This window comes from Rhinopithecus bieti, unplaced genomic scaffold (genome assembly GCF_001698545.2).
Source record: "Rhinopithecus bieti isolate Rb0 unplaced genomic scaffold, ASM169854v2 scaffold_5341, whole genome shotgun sequence".
NCBI classification, from domain to species: Eukaryota; Metazoa; Chordata; class Mammalia; order Primates; family Cercopithecidae; genus Rhinopithecus; species Rhinopithecus bieti.
In genome coordinates, this window is record NW_016804835.1 from 1,647,466 (window position 1) to 1,664,681 (window position 17,216).

The following is a 17,216-nucleotide window of genomic DNA, read 5'->3' on the forward strand; positions in this document are numbered from 1 at the left end:
TATATTACATTTAAAAGATAACCATATTTACTGATTTAAGTACTAGAAAAGATTCTCTAAAACTGTAAGCTATGAGGCCGGGTGTAGTGGCTCATGCCCGTAATCCCAGCACTTTGGGAGGCCGAGGCAGGCGCATCACTTGAGGCCAAGAGTTTGAGACCAGCCTGGCCAACATGGTGAAACCCCATCTCTAATAAAAATACAAATATTAGTCAGGTGTGGTGGCGCACGCCTGTAATCCCAGCTACTCGGGTGGCTGACATAGCAGAATTGCTTGAACCCAGGAGGAAGAGATGGTAGTGAGCCAAAATCACATCACTGCACTCCAGCTTGGGTGATTTACAGCAAGACTCTTGTCTAAAAAAAAATTAATATAAAATAAAAATAAAACTGTAAGGTATAATACAATCCCCAATACATGGCAATCAATGTGTTCCTTTCTCAGTAATATGGACGGGTTACAGGAAGAGCTGTGCTTCTTTCTATTCTCCTCCTGACAGAGAATGAGTAGAGAGAGATTTTAAAAAAAAAGAGTGTTATTCTCCTCTCTTCTTAGATATACAAAGATAACTGCTTTGAGAAAGACAAACATCTAAGGAAAAGTTACTCTTTCCCTGTTTGTTTTTTCCACCCAGGAGGGCTATGCAGAGGAAAGAGGTATCTAGAGCCTGACAAAAACTTCTGGCAAAAGAATACTTAAAAAAAAAAAAAAAAAGCTATAAAATACTGATTATTTAAATAAAGTTGTTATGATAGTAGAAGCAAGTATCAGGGGTTAGAAAGATACTCAATATAGTAAGGTAAGCTCTTCCAAAGTAAAAATTTTATTTAATTTACAAAAAATGACAATCACACTACTGAAGATAACATACATGGTTCTCCATCTACTTCTACATTGAAAAGTAGCTGAAAAACTTAAATGCGTATCAGCCACAGGCAATGGCTCACCCCTGTAATCCCATCACTTTGGGAGGCCCAGGTGGGAGGACTGCTTGAGGCCAGGAGTTCGAGACCAGCCTGGCCAACATGGCGAAATCCCGTCTCTGCCAAAAATACAAAACTTAGACAGGTGTGGTGGCGTGTGCCTGTAATCCCAGCCACTCGGGAGGCTGAGGCAGGAAAATCACTTGAACCCAGGAGGCAGAGGTTGCAGTGAGCCAAGATCACTCAAAAAAAACAAAACAAACAAACAAAAAAACCCCAAGTGTATAATAGCAAAAAGCAAGTCATAAATAATAGGATCAGGGACAAGATTAAGTTTATTTTTTTCATATTATCCCAAATATCTCAACAGAAAACTCAGATTTGAAGAGAACTCTTACCAGCATTGTCTTCCCATTCCCAGGTGGACCAAAGAGTAACAGTCCTCTGGCAGGAGCTCTAAGACCTGTGAACAACTTAAAAATACATACTTCAGTTTACAACTATGATTCTAGAGACACTTTAAGTACTCTTTGTCATCTAAAAAGCATCCTTTTTTCAGTAGCATCCTCCCAAACAGAGCTGCCACAGCTTTAAAGGAAACACATAATCATAAATTAGTGTAATAATTAAAAACAGCTTGGTGTGGTGGCTCACACCTGTAATCCCAGCACTTTAGGGGGGCAAGATGGGAGGATTACATGAGCCCAAGAGTTCAAGACCAACCTGGGCGACATAGGGAAACTCTGCTTCTACAAAAAAAAAAAAAAATTAGCTGGGTGTGCTGGATTGATCGCCTGTCCTCCCAGCTATTCAGGAGACGGAGGTGGGAGGATCACTTGAGCTTGGGAGGCCAAGGGTGCAGTGAGCTTTGATCATGCCACTGTACTCCAGCCTGGCTGACAAAGTGAGACCCTGTCTCAAAAAAAAGTAAAACAAAATGAAATAAAACCAACTCCTCGGTGGTAAAAATGAAAACAGATTGCTTAAACAAGAGAAATTGAACACAGGCATGTTTCTCTACTTAGAAATCCCCCCAAATAATACTAAATGAATAAAAAAGATATGAATCTTCCAAACAAAAACAGAAAAGGAGATTAACACAATGAATTCCCACAAAATGGAGAACTGATAAAGTGTGGTAAACCATTTAGCAGAGCTTAAAACCTATATGCCTACTTGTGAAGGGATACCTAGATACAAGAAGCACGCTGACGTGAACAAAAATCCCGGGAAGGTTCAGGAACTGGATGTATCAGGCACCACAGCAAGCAGTAATAAGGCAGGCAGTCAAAAACAGGAAATGGCTCACGCCTGTAATCCCAGCACTTTGGGAGGCCAAGATGGGTGGATCACGAGGTCAGGAGATCAAGACCATCCTGGCTAACAAGGTGACACCCCGTCTCTACTAAAAATACAAACAAATTAGCTGGGTACGGTGGCAGGCACCTGTGGTTAAAGCTACTCGGGAGGCTGAGGCAGGAGAATGGCGTGAACTCGGGAGGCGGAGCTCGTATTGAGCCAAGATCGCGCCACTGCACTCCAGCCTGGGTGACAGAGCGAGACTGCATCTCAAAAAAAAAAAAAAAGAAAAAAAAGGAAAAAAAACAAAAAAAGGAACTGACGGAAAGGGGAAGAAAAAACTCCCCGCTAAAGGCAGTCAAGCAGGTACCAACCCCCACCAAAGCAGGAGGCAGGAGTTTCATTCCCTAAAGAAATAAGTCAGAGTCTCCAGATTCAGGGACACTAGGCATGGCAGGAGTCAAGGGTGGAGCCCCAGACTGAAAACATCTCACCTACACTTACTAATAATAGTGAAGGTATATGTACTTTTAAGTTGAATCATATGAAATGGCTAATATCCAAAAAAAAACACTTCTGCTGGGTGCGGTGGCTCACGCCTGTAATCCCAGCACTTTGGGAGGCCGAGGCGGGTGGATCCCCTTAGATCAGGAGTTCAAGACCAGTCTGACCAACATGGAGAAATGCTGTCTCTACTAAAAATGCAAAATTAGCTGGGCGTGGTGGCACAGGCCTGTAATCCCAGCTACTCGAGAGGCTGAGGCTTGAGAATCGCTTGAACCGGTGAGGCAGAGGTTTCAGTGAGCTGAGATCGTGCCATCGCACTCCAGCCTGGGCAACAAGAGTGAAACTCCATCTCAAAAAATTTAAAAAAATAAAATAAAATAAACTTTTTTTTTAGTGATTTTAGGTTTATAGAAAATTGAGCAGAAAGTACGGAGTTCCCATATAACCTCTCATTCCTTTCCAATTTCCCCTACTCTGAATATCTTGTATTAGTGTAGTACATTTGTTAGAACTAATGAAAAAATATTCATGTATTATTATTAAATGAAGTCCACAGTTTACATTAGGGGTCAGTCTTATGTTTTACATTCTGTGGGTTTTGACAAAGGTATAATGACATGTATCCACCATTGGATTATCATAAAGAACAGTTTCACTGCCTTAAAAATCCACTGTGCTCCACCTATTTGTCTCTCCTTGCCTTCCCTGGCAACCAATGATCTACTTATTGTTTCCATAGTTTTTCCTTTTCCAAAACATTATATAGTCAGAATCCTGTAATTTAGCCTCTTCAGATTGGCGTCTTTCATTTAACAATATGCATTTATGGTTCCTCCATATATTTCTGTGGCTTGATATATCATTTCTTTTTATTGCTGAATACTACTCCATTACATGATGTTCCACAGTCTGTTTATCCATTCACCTTCTTATGGATGCCTTGGCTGCTTCCAAGTTTTGGCAACTATGAATAATGCTGCTAGAAATATTCATGTGCAGGTTTTTGATTGGATGTACATTTTAAACTTATACTAAGGTGTAAGACTGCTGAACCATATGGTAAGAGTGTTGTAAGAAACCATCAAACTGTCTTTGGTTTTGTAAAAAACTGTCCAACTATCTTCCAAAATGGTTCTACCATTTTAGATTTCCATCAGCAATGAATTAAAATTTCCGCTGCTCCACATCCCTGCCAGAATTTGGTGTTGTCAGTGTTTTAGATTTTAGCCATTCTAATAGGGGTGGCAGGGTGTCTTGTTGTTTTAATGTGCAATTTCCCTAATGACATGATGTTGAGCAGATATTCATATGCTTGTCGTCATCTATCTTCCTTTGTGGGTGTCTGTTCAGATATTTTGCCCATTTATCAACTGGGCTGTGTATTTTCTTATTGTTGAGTTTTAAAAGTTCTTTGTATATTTTGGATACTGGTCCTTCATCAGGTAATGAATTTTGTAAAGTCTCCCACTCTGCTGTGTGTCTTTTCATTCTCCTAACAGCGTCTTACACAGAGCAGAAGTTTTAAATTTAAACAAAGTTCAACATACTGACTTTTTTTTCAAGGATCACGTTTTGGTATTGTACCTACGAAGTCACTGTCAAACCAAAAAATTTTTCTCATATGTTATCCTAGATTTTTCTCCTATGTTATCCTCTAGAAGTTCAGTTCGCAAGTTACATTTAAGTCTGTGATCCATTTAAGTTTATTTTTGTGAAAGTTGTCAGGTCTGTGTCTAAATCAACTTTTTTGCATGTGGATGTCCAGTTGTCCTATACCATTTGTTGAAAAGGCTATCTTTACTCCACTGAATTGTCTTTGTCCCTTTGCCAAAGATCAGTTGACTTCATCTGTGTGGGTTGATTTCTAGGCTCTCTGTCCAGTTCTACTGATCTATTTGTCTATTCTTTTGCCAATGACATGCTGACTTGATTAATGCAGCTTTACAGTAAGTCTTGAAATTGGGTACTTTCAGTACTCTGACCTTTTTCTTCTTCAATACTGTTGGCTGTTCTAGGTCTTTTGCCTTTTCATATAAACTTTAGTTTGTCAGTATCCACAAAATAACTGGCTGGATTTTTATTGGGACTGCACTGAATCAATATATGTACTTGGGAAGAACTGACATCGCATTTAGTCTCCCTGTCTATTTACATGGAATATCTCTCAATTTACTTAGATCTTTGATTTCTTTTATGAGTGCTATAATTCTTCTCATATAGACCTTCTACAACAAACTTTGTTAGAATTACACGTATTTCATTTTATTAGTGTTAATATGAATGGTATTGTGTTTTAATTTCAAATTCCAGTTGTAGCTGGGTGCGGTGGCTCACGCCTGTAATCTCAGCACTTTGGGAGGCTGAAGTGGGTGGATCACGAGGTCAGGAGATCGAGACCATCCTGGCTAACACGGCGAAACCCCATCTCTATCTACTAAGAAAATACAAAAAATTAGCCGGGCATGGTAGCGGACGCCTGTAGTCCCAGCTGCTCCGGAGGCTGAGGCAGGAGAATGGCGCGAACCCGGGAGGCGGAGCTTGCAGTAAGCTGCTATCACACCACTGCACTCCAGCCTGGGCAACAGAGTGAGACTCCGTCTCAAAAAAAAAAAAAATTCCAGTTGTTCACTGCTTGTATATAAAAAAGCAACTGACTTTGTATATTAATTTTGTATTCTATACCTTGTCATAATCACTTATTAGTTCTAGGAGCTCTTTTTGTCAGTTCTTTGGAATTTTCTACATATGCAAACACGTTATCTGCAAACAAAGATATTCATCCATTTAAAAATATATATATATATAGATGGGGTCTCACTACATTGCCCAGGCTGGTCTCGAACTCCTGAGCTCAAGTAATCTTCCTGTCTTGGCCTCTGAAAGTGCTGGGATTATAGGTGTGAGCCACCATGCCTATCCCTTAACTGTTTTGACCTATAAAACAGTAATTTCAGGCCGGGTGCGGTGGCTCATACCTGTAATCCCAGCACTTTGGGAGGCCAAGGCAGGTGGATCACCTGAGGTCAGGAGTTCAAGATCAGACTGGTCAACATAGCAAAACCCTGTCTCTACTAAAATTACAAAAATTAGCCAGGGGTGGTGGCGCATGCCTACAATCTCAGCTACTTGGGAGGCTGAGGCATGAGAATTGCTTGAACCTGGGAGGCAGAGGTTGCAGTGAGTCAAGATCATGTCAAGGTACTCCAGCCTGGGCAACAGAGTGGGACTCTGTCTCAAAACGAAACAAAAAACAACACAAAACCTAGTAATTTCACATGGCTCAACCTAACAGAAAACAAAGTCCTCTCCTCCCACCCATTTTCTGGGACACCAATAGTCAAGCTTGTATTCTCCAAACAAGAGACCAGAAAATTCTTTTCTAGAGAAGCCAAATAACCCCAGAAAAAAAAGACTGACAGATATAGCCATTTGGAGAAAACTAAATAAACAGCAGGCTTGCTGCTTGATCATCCTGTGATTAATGGGCTCTCACTATCAACAATTTGCTTACAGCACAGAGTCCTAATCAACTTTTTTATTGTTCCACGTAATATAAGTGGACAATCAGAATAACCAGACATTTGAGAGAAGCTTCCAATATGAAAGAGCTTAAGGCAAAAAGAAAAGAGGACGAATCTGGAAGAAACAGATAATAAAGTAAACAAAAGAAAACTTCACAAAAGCTCTCAGAGACAGAAAAGAAGACATCGCATCTATGAAATAAGAATAGGGCTGGGTACGGTGGCTCATGCCTGTAATCTCAGCACTTTGGGAGGCCAAAGTGGGTGGATCACCTGAGGTCAGGAGTTTGAAACCAGCCTGGCCAACATGGTGAAACTCCGTCTCTACTAAAAATACAAAAATTTGGCCGGGCGCGGTGGCTCAAAGCCTGTAATCCCAGCACTTTGGGAGGCTGAGAGCCGGGTGGATCACGAGGTCAGGGAGAATCGAGACCCATCCTGGTAACACGGTGAAACCCGTCTCTAACTAGAAAAAAATACAAAAATTTGGGACCCGGGCGGCGGTGGCTCAAGCCTGTAATCCCAGCCACTTTGGAGGGCCCCTGAGAGCGGGTGGACTCATATCACGAGGTCAGGAGATCGAGACCATCCTGGCCTAACCATCGGTTGAAACCCCGTCTCTAGCTAAAAAAAATAAAAAAACTAAGCCGGGCGAGGGCGGGCCGCCCTGTAGTCCCAGCTACTTCCCGGGAAGGCTGAGGCAGGAAGAAATGGCGTGAACCCGGGGAGGACGAGCTGGCAGTGAGCCCTGAGATCCGGCCACTGGACTCCAGCCTGGCGACAGAGCAAGACTCCGTCCTAAAAAAAAAAAAAAAAATACAAAAATTAGGCGGGCAGGTGGTGGGGCCACCGTATCGCCAGCTGCTTGGAGCGCTGGGCAGGAGAATCAGCTTGAACCCAGAGGCAAAAGGGTGCAGTGAGGGGGGGAGAATTTGCACGCAACCTGCACTCCCCCAGCCTGGGTGACGAAGAAGTGAGACTTCTTGCTCCCCCCTGTCCCCGCATAAAAAAAGAAGGAATGACCAGAGGGGAAGATACAGATGCAATCAGCACATCATTTATGTCGAGAGTAGCATAAGGAAAATCCAAAAAGCTGTGGGAAATAGAATAAGGTCGCAATGCTATCCTTGATTACGCGGATCTTCTGTCCTCTAATACAGCACCGGAAGCTAGAAGACAACAGATAATCCTCAAAATACTCAGGGAAATAGTTTCCACCTTAAATTCTTGACACCAGTCCAAATATTAATAAGAGAAGATAGCAGAACAAAGATATTTTCAAAATACAGCATCTCAAAAAATTTCCCTCAGCCACTAAACATTTTCTCAGTTACTGAAAAGATATAGCCATCAAATGAGATAAATCATGAATTGGAAAAATGGAATTAAAAAAACCAGGAGATACATAGAGGGAAGAAAAGAATCATGATGGTAGTGAAGACAGATTAGAGAACAACCACTTTTGAAAGAGGGCATGAAAGCATTGTCTGGAATGAAAAGAAGGTGGTTCCAGGAAAAAGTAATTCCGGCGGACAAAAAAAAAAAAAAAAAGCCTGATTAACAGGTTTTTAATTGGTTTGGCCATGTGGAGCAATTAAGAACTGTGGAAAAGAATTATAATCAATCAATAAGATGAAAATGAAGGCCAAATGAAAAATAAACAATTATTAGGGGGAAGGCTGTCCATGAAAAAACAGTACACTACTGGCCTTGGTAAATGAAATAAATATTTAAAAGCACTAAATTTCACTGTAATTTCCAGCCCTGGGAGAGAAAAAGTGGGAGGACAGGAGTAAAGGTGTGTGGATATGACGGACTAAAGGGTTGCATTTTACTATGATATCTACAAGTTAGTAGATGAGAAAAGGAAACAAAAATGTAAGAAAATGGCTTTTTTTTTTTTTTTTTTTTGAGACGGAGTCTCGCTCCTGATCGCCCAGGCTGGAGTGTAGTGGCCAGATCTTCGGCTCACTGCAAGCTCCGCCTCCCCCGGGTTCACAGGCCCCATTCTCCTGCCTCAGCCTCCCTGAGTAGCGGGAGCTAACAGGCGCCCGCCACCTCGCCCGGACCTATGTTTTTGTAATTTTTAGTAGAAGACGGGGTTTCACCCCCCGTATTAGCGACAGGATGGTCTCTGATTCCTGACTTGGTGATCGCGCAATCTCGGCCTCACCCAATGCTGGATCACAGGCCTTGAGGGCCACGCGCCCAGGCCGCAAGAAATGGCCCTTTATAAGATTATTTAAAGAGGTAAGTTCTAACATTTTTTGAAAGAAGAAAGGCTGATGTTTAAGCTGGTATTGAAGATAACATCTATTCAGAAATTCATGGAACAATTTTTGTAATCTCAGCTAGGCTTAAGGAAGGCTGAGACAGGAGGATCAAGCTAAGCCTAGGAGTGTTGAGGCCAGCCTGGAGAACACAGTAGACTCTGTCTCAATTAAAAAAAAAAAAAGAAAGAAAGAAATTCATGAAATTTTAGTAGACAAGAGGAGAGGCTATGTTTTAAAAACTGGAGAATAATCCAGCATTCTTCTATAAATCTCAAAGAATCATATTTAAGGGCAAGAGAAACAAAATAAGAAATATAAAAAGCTCAAAATGAAATATAAAAAATATAAAAGCTCAATTTTCATCCCTTATGATTGATAATAATTCTTTCCCAATTTCAGACCAAGCCTGCACAGGATAGTGGAAGAGATCTAATAAAGACAGAAGAATATATGCTTTCTTTGTAAAATATTTGAGAAAAGTATTAAGACAGATTACTGTGATATACTTTAAAATGTAGTCTTGCTTTTGGGTGAGAGGGCATGCTCTATTTTCTGCTATACAGTTTGAGTTTTTTTTCAAAGATTAGTATTTGCAACTTTTAAAAATTATGTTTAATGTTAAAATATAATTAAAAACATGGTCCTGTGTGATTGAAGGAAGATGGAGAAGTTTTTCAATATCCCCTCCAGGGCTATGGCTTCATGACTGAGCAAGATTTAAAGCACTTGTTTTAAGTAATTCCGAGAGCAATCTATCTCAAGTGAGTATCTTTAGTATTATCTCCTTAAAACTAGTTTTAGATGACTAATTATGATTCTGTGTTTCTACAATGAAATAAAAATTCCGGTATACTCAAGAATGCCTGCCACTCACCTTCTTGATGTAACCTAACAATGTCTCTATTGTGGTCTATGCAAGCTTCCTACTATGGGGAATTAGGAATAAAGCTGATTTTTTGCACAATGGAGGCGTGTTATGGGATAAGTCTTACCCATTCATAGGCTTAACATGATTCATTTTGTGAGTCTATTGTGAAAAGCTGAGCTAGGACAGTAATATTCCCATTCTTGGAAATCTGAACTAGAAGGAAAAAAAGTTCCATTTGGCAGGTGTGGTGATGTATAGACAAGTTTGTACCAGGATATAAACCTTGATACCTGGCTCTACCACAGATCTTGCTCTTCCTTAGGTCTCAATTTACTAAGTTTACTAAGGTTTCTGCCCCTCCTGAGGTCAGGTTATTCAACTTTATTTGAAATAACCTGCAACTGGCATTTTTATATTATAGCTTCTTAATTGCATATTATGTCACTACCATGAAAATATGCCTAAATTCAAATTCACATGTTACTTACTATTTTAGATATGTTCTCTATAGACCTGGGTAAAGCAAAAGCTGAATGACTTCTTGCATAGCCTAAATATTTCCTTGGTATTACCTTCACAATTTTAGATATATTTTTCTACCCTAAAAAGCATGTCCCTTAATAAATACTAAAACCCCACATGTAAGAATTAGGTAGCAGCTATAGCACTAAAGAGGTAGTTCTAATCTTAGAAATGTATTTCCCACGTCTACCACTTAACTAAAATCTTGAGCAAGTCATTTTAGCTCTTAGGACTAGTTTATTTATCAATGAATGGATCAGAAGACTGCTAAGATCCTTTTCAGGTCTATAATTACGTAAATCCTCTTTGAGCGGGCTTTTTTTTTTTTTTCAATATTTGGTCTACAGCATTTACTAATCTTATATAACTCCAGCAAAATATTAGCTCAATATGTAAGCTACGTTTCCCAAAGTGTGACCTGAGGTGGTACATGATATAAATCCAGTTCACACAATGACAAATGCTTTCTATTTTAATAATTATCTAATTATTTTACTGGGTATTAGCAAAAACCTAACTAGCATATCAAACCACTGATTTTATGTACATAGAATGAGTAATAAGTAAACTAGACTTGAAAAATATTCAGTAAGTTCTAGTACAGTTGGTACTCACTTACAAGTAATAAGCAGCATGAAGGCAGTATGTGAATGACTCAGACTATGGAAAAATTGAGACAGCCATAAAACCTTTGCACATTCATTTAATAATGCACCCAGCACAATGTGCCACACAACTTATTTCCACTAGATGTTATAGATAGGCCCGTAGATTTTAATGTTAATAGTGAAATAACTGTGACCCAGAAGTGAGTCTTCAGATTTATTTTTTTGCAATATTATTGGAACAGCACTAAATATACCATCTGTGAAATGGAAAAATTCAAAACAGTGCTAAGTATGGAAAGCCGCATATTTATCATCAACTGCAAGATTACCTATCTTTCTTAATGAGTCATTAAGTATGGGATGCAAGATTAGGTTCCTACCCATCATTTAATGGCTCTATCTACTTTGATGACTTAATATCCTTAAAAGTAATTCTTTTAAAAATTGTTCTTCAGGCCAGGTGCAGTGGCTCCTGTCTATAATCCCAGCACTTTGGGAGGCCAAGGTGGGCGGATCACCTGAGGCCAGGAGTTTGAGAACAGCCTGGCCAACATGGTAAAACCCTGTCTCTACTAAAAATACAAAAATTAGTCAGGTGCGGTGGTGCACGTCTGTAGTCCCAGCTACTCGGGAGGATGAGGCATGAGAATCACTTGAACCCCAAAGGCAGAGGTTGCAGTGAGCCGAGATTACACCACTGGACTCTAGCCTGGGTAACGAGCAAAACTCCATCTCGAAAAAAAGAGAATTATTCTACCTTAATTCCTCTTTCTCCAGTATCATTTCTCTCTTTCTAAAAATAATTTTTTAAAAGCTTCCCCATAAAGTACTTGTTTATTATCAGTCTCATGCTGGTATTTAGCCTGAGATGGAGTTTACCACACTCTTTGGGCTGCATTCCCAAGCAATCTAATTCTGGGAAAACTCGTTGTGTCAGGGGCCACTACCTGCCTGATTTTCTTTTAATTTTATTTATTTTTATTTATTTATCTTTTAAATTTTTTATTTATTTATTTTTTGAGACAGAGTCTTGCTCTGTCTCCAGGCTGGGGTGCAGTGGCACAATCTCGGCTCACGGCAAGCTCTGCCTCTCAGGTTCGAGTGATTCTCCTGTCTCAGCCTCCCGAGTAGCTGGGGTTACAGGCACTAGCTGGGGTTACAGGCACACGCCACCATGCTCAGCTAATTTTTGTAATTTTAGTAAAGACAGGGTTTCACCATATTGGCCAGGATAGTCTCGATCTCTTGACCTCGTGATCCGCCTGCCTCAGCCTCCCGAAGTGCTGGGATTACAGGCTTGAACCACCATACCCAGCTTATTTTATTTTTGAGACGGCGTCTTGCTCTATCTCCCAGGTTGGAGTGCAGTGGTGCCATCTCGGTTCACTGCAACCTCTGCCTCCTGGTTCAAACAATTCTCCTGCCTCAGCCTCCCCAGTAGTTGGGACTACAAGTGTGTGCCATCACGCTAGGCTGATTTTTGTACCTTCTCTTAATTTTAAATCTCTCTCACCTTGATATCAAAATTTGGCCAGATGTAGTGGCTCACACTTGTGAGGCCGAAGTGGGTGGATAACTTGACGTCAGGTGTGAAAGATCAGCCTGACCAACATAGCAAAACCCCATCTCTATTAAAAATACAAAAATTAGCTGGGCATAGTGGCACATGCCTGTAATCCCAGCTACTTGGGAGGCTGAGGCAGGAGAATCACTTGAATCCCAGGAGGCAGAGGTTGCAGTAAGCCAAGATCATGCCACTGCACTCCAGCCTGGGCAACACAGTGAGTGAGACTCTTGTCTCCAAAACAAAACAAAATTATACCATATTACCCACTTTTCCTAAAAATATAAAAGGATTGGAAATTAGGAACTCATATCCATTTTCCTATTCTATAATAACTTCTCAACATCAATTGTTAATGTTTTGTCTTTTTTAAAACATTAAATCTACTGTTACCCTATATGAATGAATTATTATAGTATAGCTCAAATATTTCTTTACTACTACTACTACTACTACTGTGGATTTGGTAACAGATGGTATTATAGAAAAATAATAATATAAAGTTCTTACCTCAGGCCTCAGAGAAGGAAGAATAACAATTTCTTGCAATGCTTGTTTTGCCAAGTCTTGACCAGCTATATCATCAAATTTAACAGCTGTTCCACTAAGAAACAAGACCTCAGTTAGTTCTACAATACAAACAGGACCCAGTTATTACAAGATGAAGCCTAAGCTCTATGACATATAGTTATTTTTATGTTAACTGTTAAACTATAGTTAAATCAGTAAAGCATGGTTTCTACATTGATAATTGAAAACTATCATAAAAATTAAGTGTGTAAACCAGACAAGGTATTTATTATCTATTTAACTCCTGACATGTTTTCTAAGTAAAATTAAAACATAAAAACTATAAAACATTTAGATGGCAAAACTTACTTGTCCACAATTTCATTCATTATAAGGTTAGCAAGGTTGCTGTCCACATTCCTAAAATTCTTCAAGTCTTTTTTCTTACGAGCAGCAGTTGTAGGGGTAGAAGGTTTATTTGTCCTATTTGTTTTTGGAGTGCCCTTAAAGGATACATAATTTTAATGTGAAAATACAACGTAACATTTACACTTTTCATAAATAACCTTAAAGTTCACAGAATTCAAGCTTTAAAATAGGAAAAGAGTATAAAATCCAGAAATTGTATATTTACCTGAAGGTAAAACTCTATTCACCAGACAACTATATTTGGCATTAAGTCAGTTATAGAGGATTTTATCCAGAGATTTAGTTTTTACAAAATAAAACAAATTTTGACCCTTGTTAGAATCATGACAAAACTCTAGGTATGTTACTGCTATAAAACATTTACATAGACTGAAATAATTTTAAAAATAAATTTAAAATGAAATATACAGCATTACATAAAACAGACTGGGTAAGCAAAACTTGGTATTAAATGTCTAATGAGCTCCAAAAAAAGTTTTAGAGCAAGTTGCTCTGTGGATTTTAAAAAATATTAACTTTGACTGGGTGCGGTGGCTCACGCCTGTAATCCCAGCACTTTGGGAGGCTGAGGTGGGTGGATCACCTGAAGTCGGGAGTTCAAGACCAGCCTGACCAACATGGAGAAACCCCGTCTCTACTAAAAATACAAAATTGGCCAGACGTGGTGGCGCACGCCTATAATTCCAGCTACTTGGGAGGCTGAGAATCGCCTGAACCTGGGAGGCAGAGGTTGCAATGAGCCGAGATCGCACCATTGCACTCCAGCCTGGGCAACAAGTCTCAAAAAAAAAAAAAAAAAATTAACTTTATGGAAGCTTATCCATTCTCTAAAGTATTACAAAGTATTTATAATCAACTTAAGCAAGCATAGTATCTTAAAATTTTATATTTGCAAAACACAGCAATTAAAGTTACTGTCCCAGAATACCTTATGAGTGCTAGGAGCAGGACCAGGTCCCTGTTTCACTCCAGAAACCATGGATAAACCACTGTAACTAGGTGCTCTATGGTGGCCTGAAAGGCCTGCAGATCCAGTTTTCATAATTGTTTTTGAACGAGGCAGTGAATTACTAGTGTGTGTTAAGGGGTCTTTTCTTTTTGGAACAGCTCCACTTTCTGACAAGGAAAAAAGTAAAACCATTGTGATTAGAAAATTGTAGCTGAACATAAAGACAAGCAAACATTTGTAAAACCAAGGTAATATTTTTTAAATTCAAAAATATTTCAAAATAAGATTTCAATGAGAACACGTACCAGGGTCTTCATAGGGGTGGTCACTAGGTAGATAAGAATATGGTTATTTGTTTTTTTTTTCTCCCTAACGTATATTCTAATTTTCTCTCTTTTTGAAACCTGTGGCCCAGGCTGGAGTGCAGTGGCATGATCACAGCTCACTGTGGCCTTAATCATCCTGGGCTCAAGAGATCCATCCTCCCACCTCAAACTCCGAAGTACCTGGGACAACAATTGTGCACCACCAGACCGGGCTAATTAAAAAATTTTTTTTGTAGAAACAGGGTCTCACTATGTTGCCTAGGCTGGTCTCGAACTCCTGGGCTCAGGCAATCCTCCCACCTTAGCCTCCCAAAGTGCTGGGATTATAGGAGTGAGCCACTGTGCCTGTCCCTATTCTAGTTTTCTTATTAAAAACAGTATTTGTGCCTGTAATCCCAGCTACTTGGGAGGCTGAGGCAGGAGAATCACTTGAACCAGGGGCCAGAGGCTGCAGTGAGCTGAAATCATGCCACTGCACTCCAGCCTGGCAACAGAGAAAGACTCTGCCTCAAAAAAACAAAAAAACCACACACACAAAGAAAACAAAAAACAGTATTTGTTTTTTTTGTTTTTGTTGTTGTTGAGACGGAGTCTCGCTCTGTCGCCCAGGCTGGAGTGCAGTGGCCGGATCTCAGCTCACTGCAAGCTCCGCCTCCCGGGTTTACGCCATTCTCCTGCCTCAGCCTCCCGAGTAGCTGGGACTACAGGCGCCCGCCACCTCGCCCGGCTAGTTTTGTATTTTAGTAGAGACGGGGTTTCGCCGTGTTAGCCAGGATGGTCTCGATCTCCTGACCTTGCGATCCGCCCGTCTCGGCCTCCCAAAGTGCTGGGATTACAGGCTTGAGCCACCGCGCCCGGCCAAAAAACAGTATTTGTGAGAAGAAGAAACTACTTCATTTTGGGGAACAGGAAGATGATATAAAAAGGTTACGAAGCGCCAGGCGCAGTGGCTCACGCCTGTAATCCCAGCACTTTGGGAGACCGAGGTGGGTGGATCACCTGAGGTCCGTAGTTCAAGACCAGGCTGGCCAACATGGTGAAACCCCGTCTCCTCCAAAAATACAAAAATTTAGCCAGACGTGGTAGCAGATGCCTGTAATCCCAGCTACTCGGGAGGCTGACGCAGGAGAATCGTTTGAACTCACGAGGCGGAGGTTGTAGTAAGCCAAGATTGCATCACTGCACTCCAGCCTGGGTGACAGAGTGAAACTCCGTGTCAAAAAAAAAAAAAAGTTATGAAGCAAATAAAGCTCTCAAATAAGAAACAAAATATAATAAAGGCATTAGGGATAGGATATACAGAGGGAAAAAAGTAGCACTCGACTACTTTGATTCCAAACTATTATAACTATAAATACTGTGAAAGTCTGTTCCCACTAAGAGGGTCTTAAAAACTAATTAATTTTAGACCAGGTGCAGTGGCTCACGCCTGTAATTCCAGCATTTTGGGAGGCTGAGGTGGGCAGCTCACCTGAGGTTAGGAGTTTCAAGACCAGCCTGGCCAACATGGTGAAACCCCTCTTCACTAAAAATACAAAAATTAGCTGGGCATGGTGGCACATCCCTGTAGTTCCAGCTACCCAGGAGGCTGAGGCAGAAAAACTGGTTGCAGTGAGCCCTGATCGCACCACTAGCACACCAGCTGGGTGATTGAGAGGGATTCTATCTCAAAAGAAAATAATAATAATAATCAATTTTAATTGAAAGAGCATAAAGATGTGCTTTTACATATGCCAAGTATTATATGTGCTGTAAATATGTAAATGAACATTTATAGAACATCTCCGATTAAGTTGAAAAGGTTATTTGTCCAGTGTTGTTCTACTATATATATTACAGTTTGTAAAAGTTTAAATCTCACCACTCCTAAATAATATTTTTATATACTACATAACAAACATCAGTGTTTACTTACAATGTTTACTGTGAAGACAAATGTTAAGTCAGTCAGCAAATTAGAGTGGCCAAAAAAAAGACAAAAGCCTCAATTTTACTTTTGTAATCAAATCTCTTAATACGGTTTAAGAAAACAAAGACTCTAAACTAGTATAGGAAATCAGCTTATTTATTTAGACAACCAGTTTACTTTTACTGCAAGTTAACTATTATAAAATCAGAAAGCATAAATAAAATTCAAGTTAAAAAAAAAAAAACCCACATTGGGCTGGGCATGGTGGTTCACGCCTATAATCTCAGAACTTTCGGAGGCCAAGGCAGGCGGATCACGAGGTCAGGAGTTTGAGACAAGCCTGACCAACATGGTGAAACCCCGTCTCTACTAAAAATACAAAAATTAGCCGGGTGTGGTAGCATGCACCTGTAATCCCAGCTACTCAGGAGGCTGAGGCAGGAGAATTGCTTAAACCCAGGAGGCAGAGGTTGCAGTGAGCCAAGATCGCATTACTGCACTCCAGCCTGGGCAACAGAGTGAGACTCCGTCTCAGAAAAACAAACAAACAAAAAAAGCCACATTCAGGATACCTTAAAACGAGGTTCTAGAATAAATAAGACCTACTAGTTGATAGTGCAATAGGGTGACAATAGTCAATAATAACAAGGCCAAGAGTGGTGGCTCATGCCTGTAATCCTAGCGCTTTGGGAGGCTGAGGCAGATGGATCACCTGAGGTCAGGAGTTCGAGACCACCCTGGCCAACATAGTGAAACCATGTCTCCACTAAAAATACAAAAATCAGCCAGACATGGTGGTGCATGCCTGTAATCCCAGCTACTCAGGAGGCTGAGGCAAGAGAATCACTTGAACCTGGGAGGTGGAGGCTCCTTCAAAAAAAAAAAATACTACTACTACTACTAACTTAATTATACATTTAAAAATACATATAAGTGTATATGTTAAAAATATATAGTTCTGAGATTTTATATATAGACATTTCCACAAGGAACAATTATGAGAACGA

At 40.2% G+C, this 17,216-nt stretch overlaps 1 protein-coding gene across 1 annotated transcript in view; it reads right to left on the reverse strand.

Moving 5' to 3' along the window:
* SPAST (spastin) overlaps positions 1-17,216 on the reverse strand; it is an 85,749-nt gene that overhangs the window by 25,870 nt on the left and 42,663 nt on the right. Inside the window, 4 exon segments of the mRNA XM_017870643.1 lie at positions 1,323-1,397; positions 12,597-12,690; positions 12,966-13,099; positions 13,954-14,141. Of these exon segments, the coding sequence (XP_017726132.1) occupies positions 1,323-1,397; positions 12,597-12,690; positions 12,966-13,099; positions 13,954-14,141 (491 nt within the window).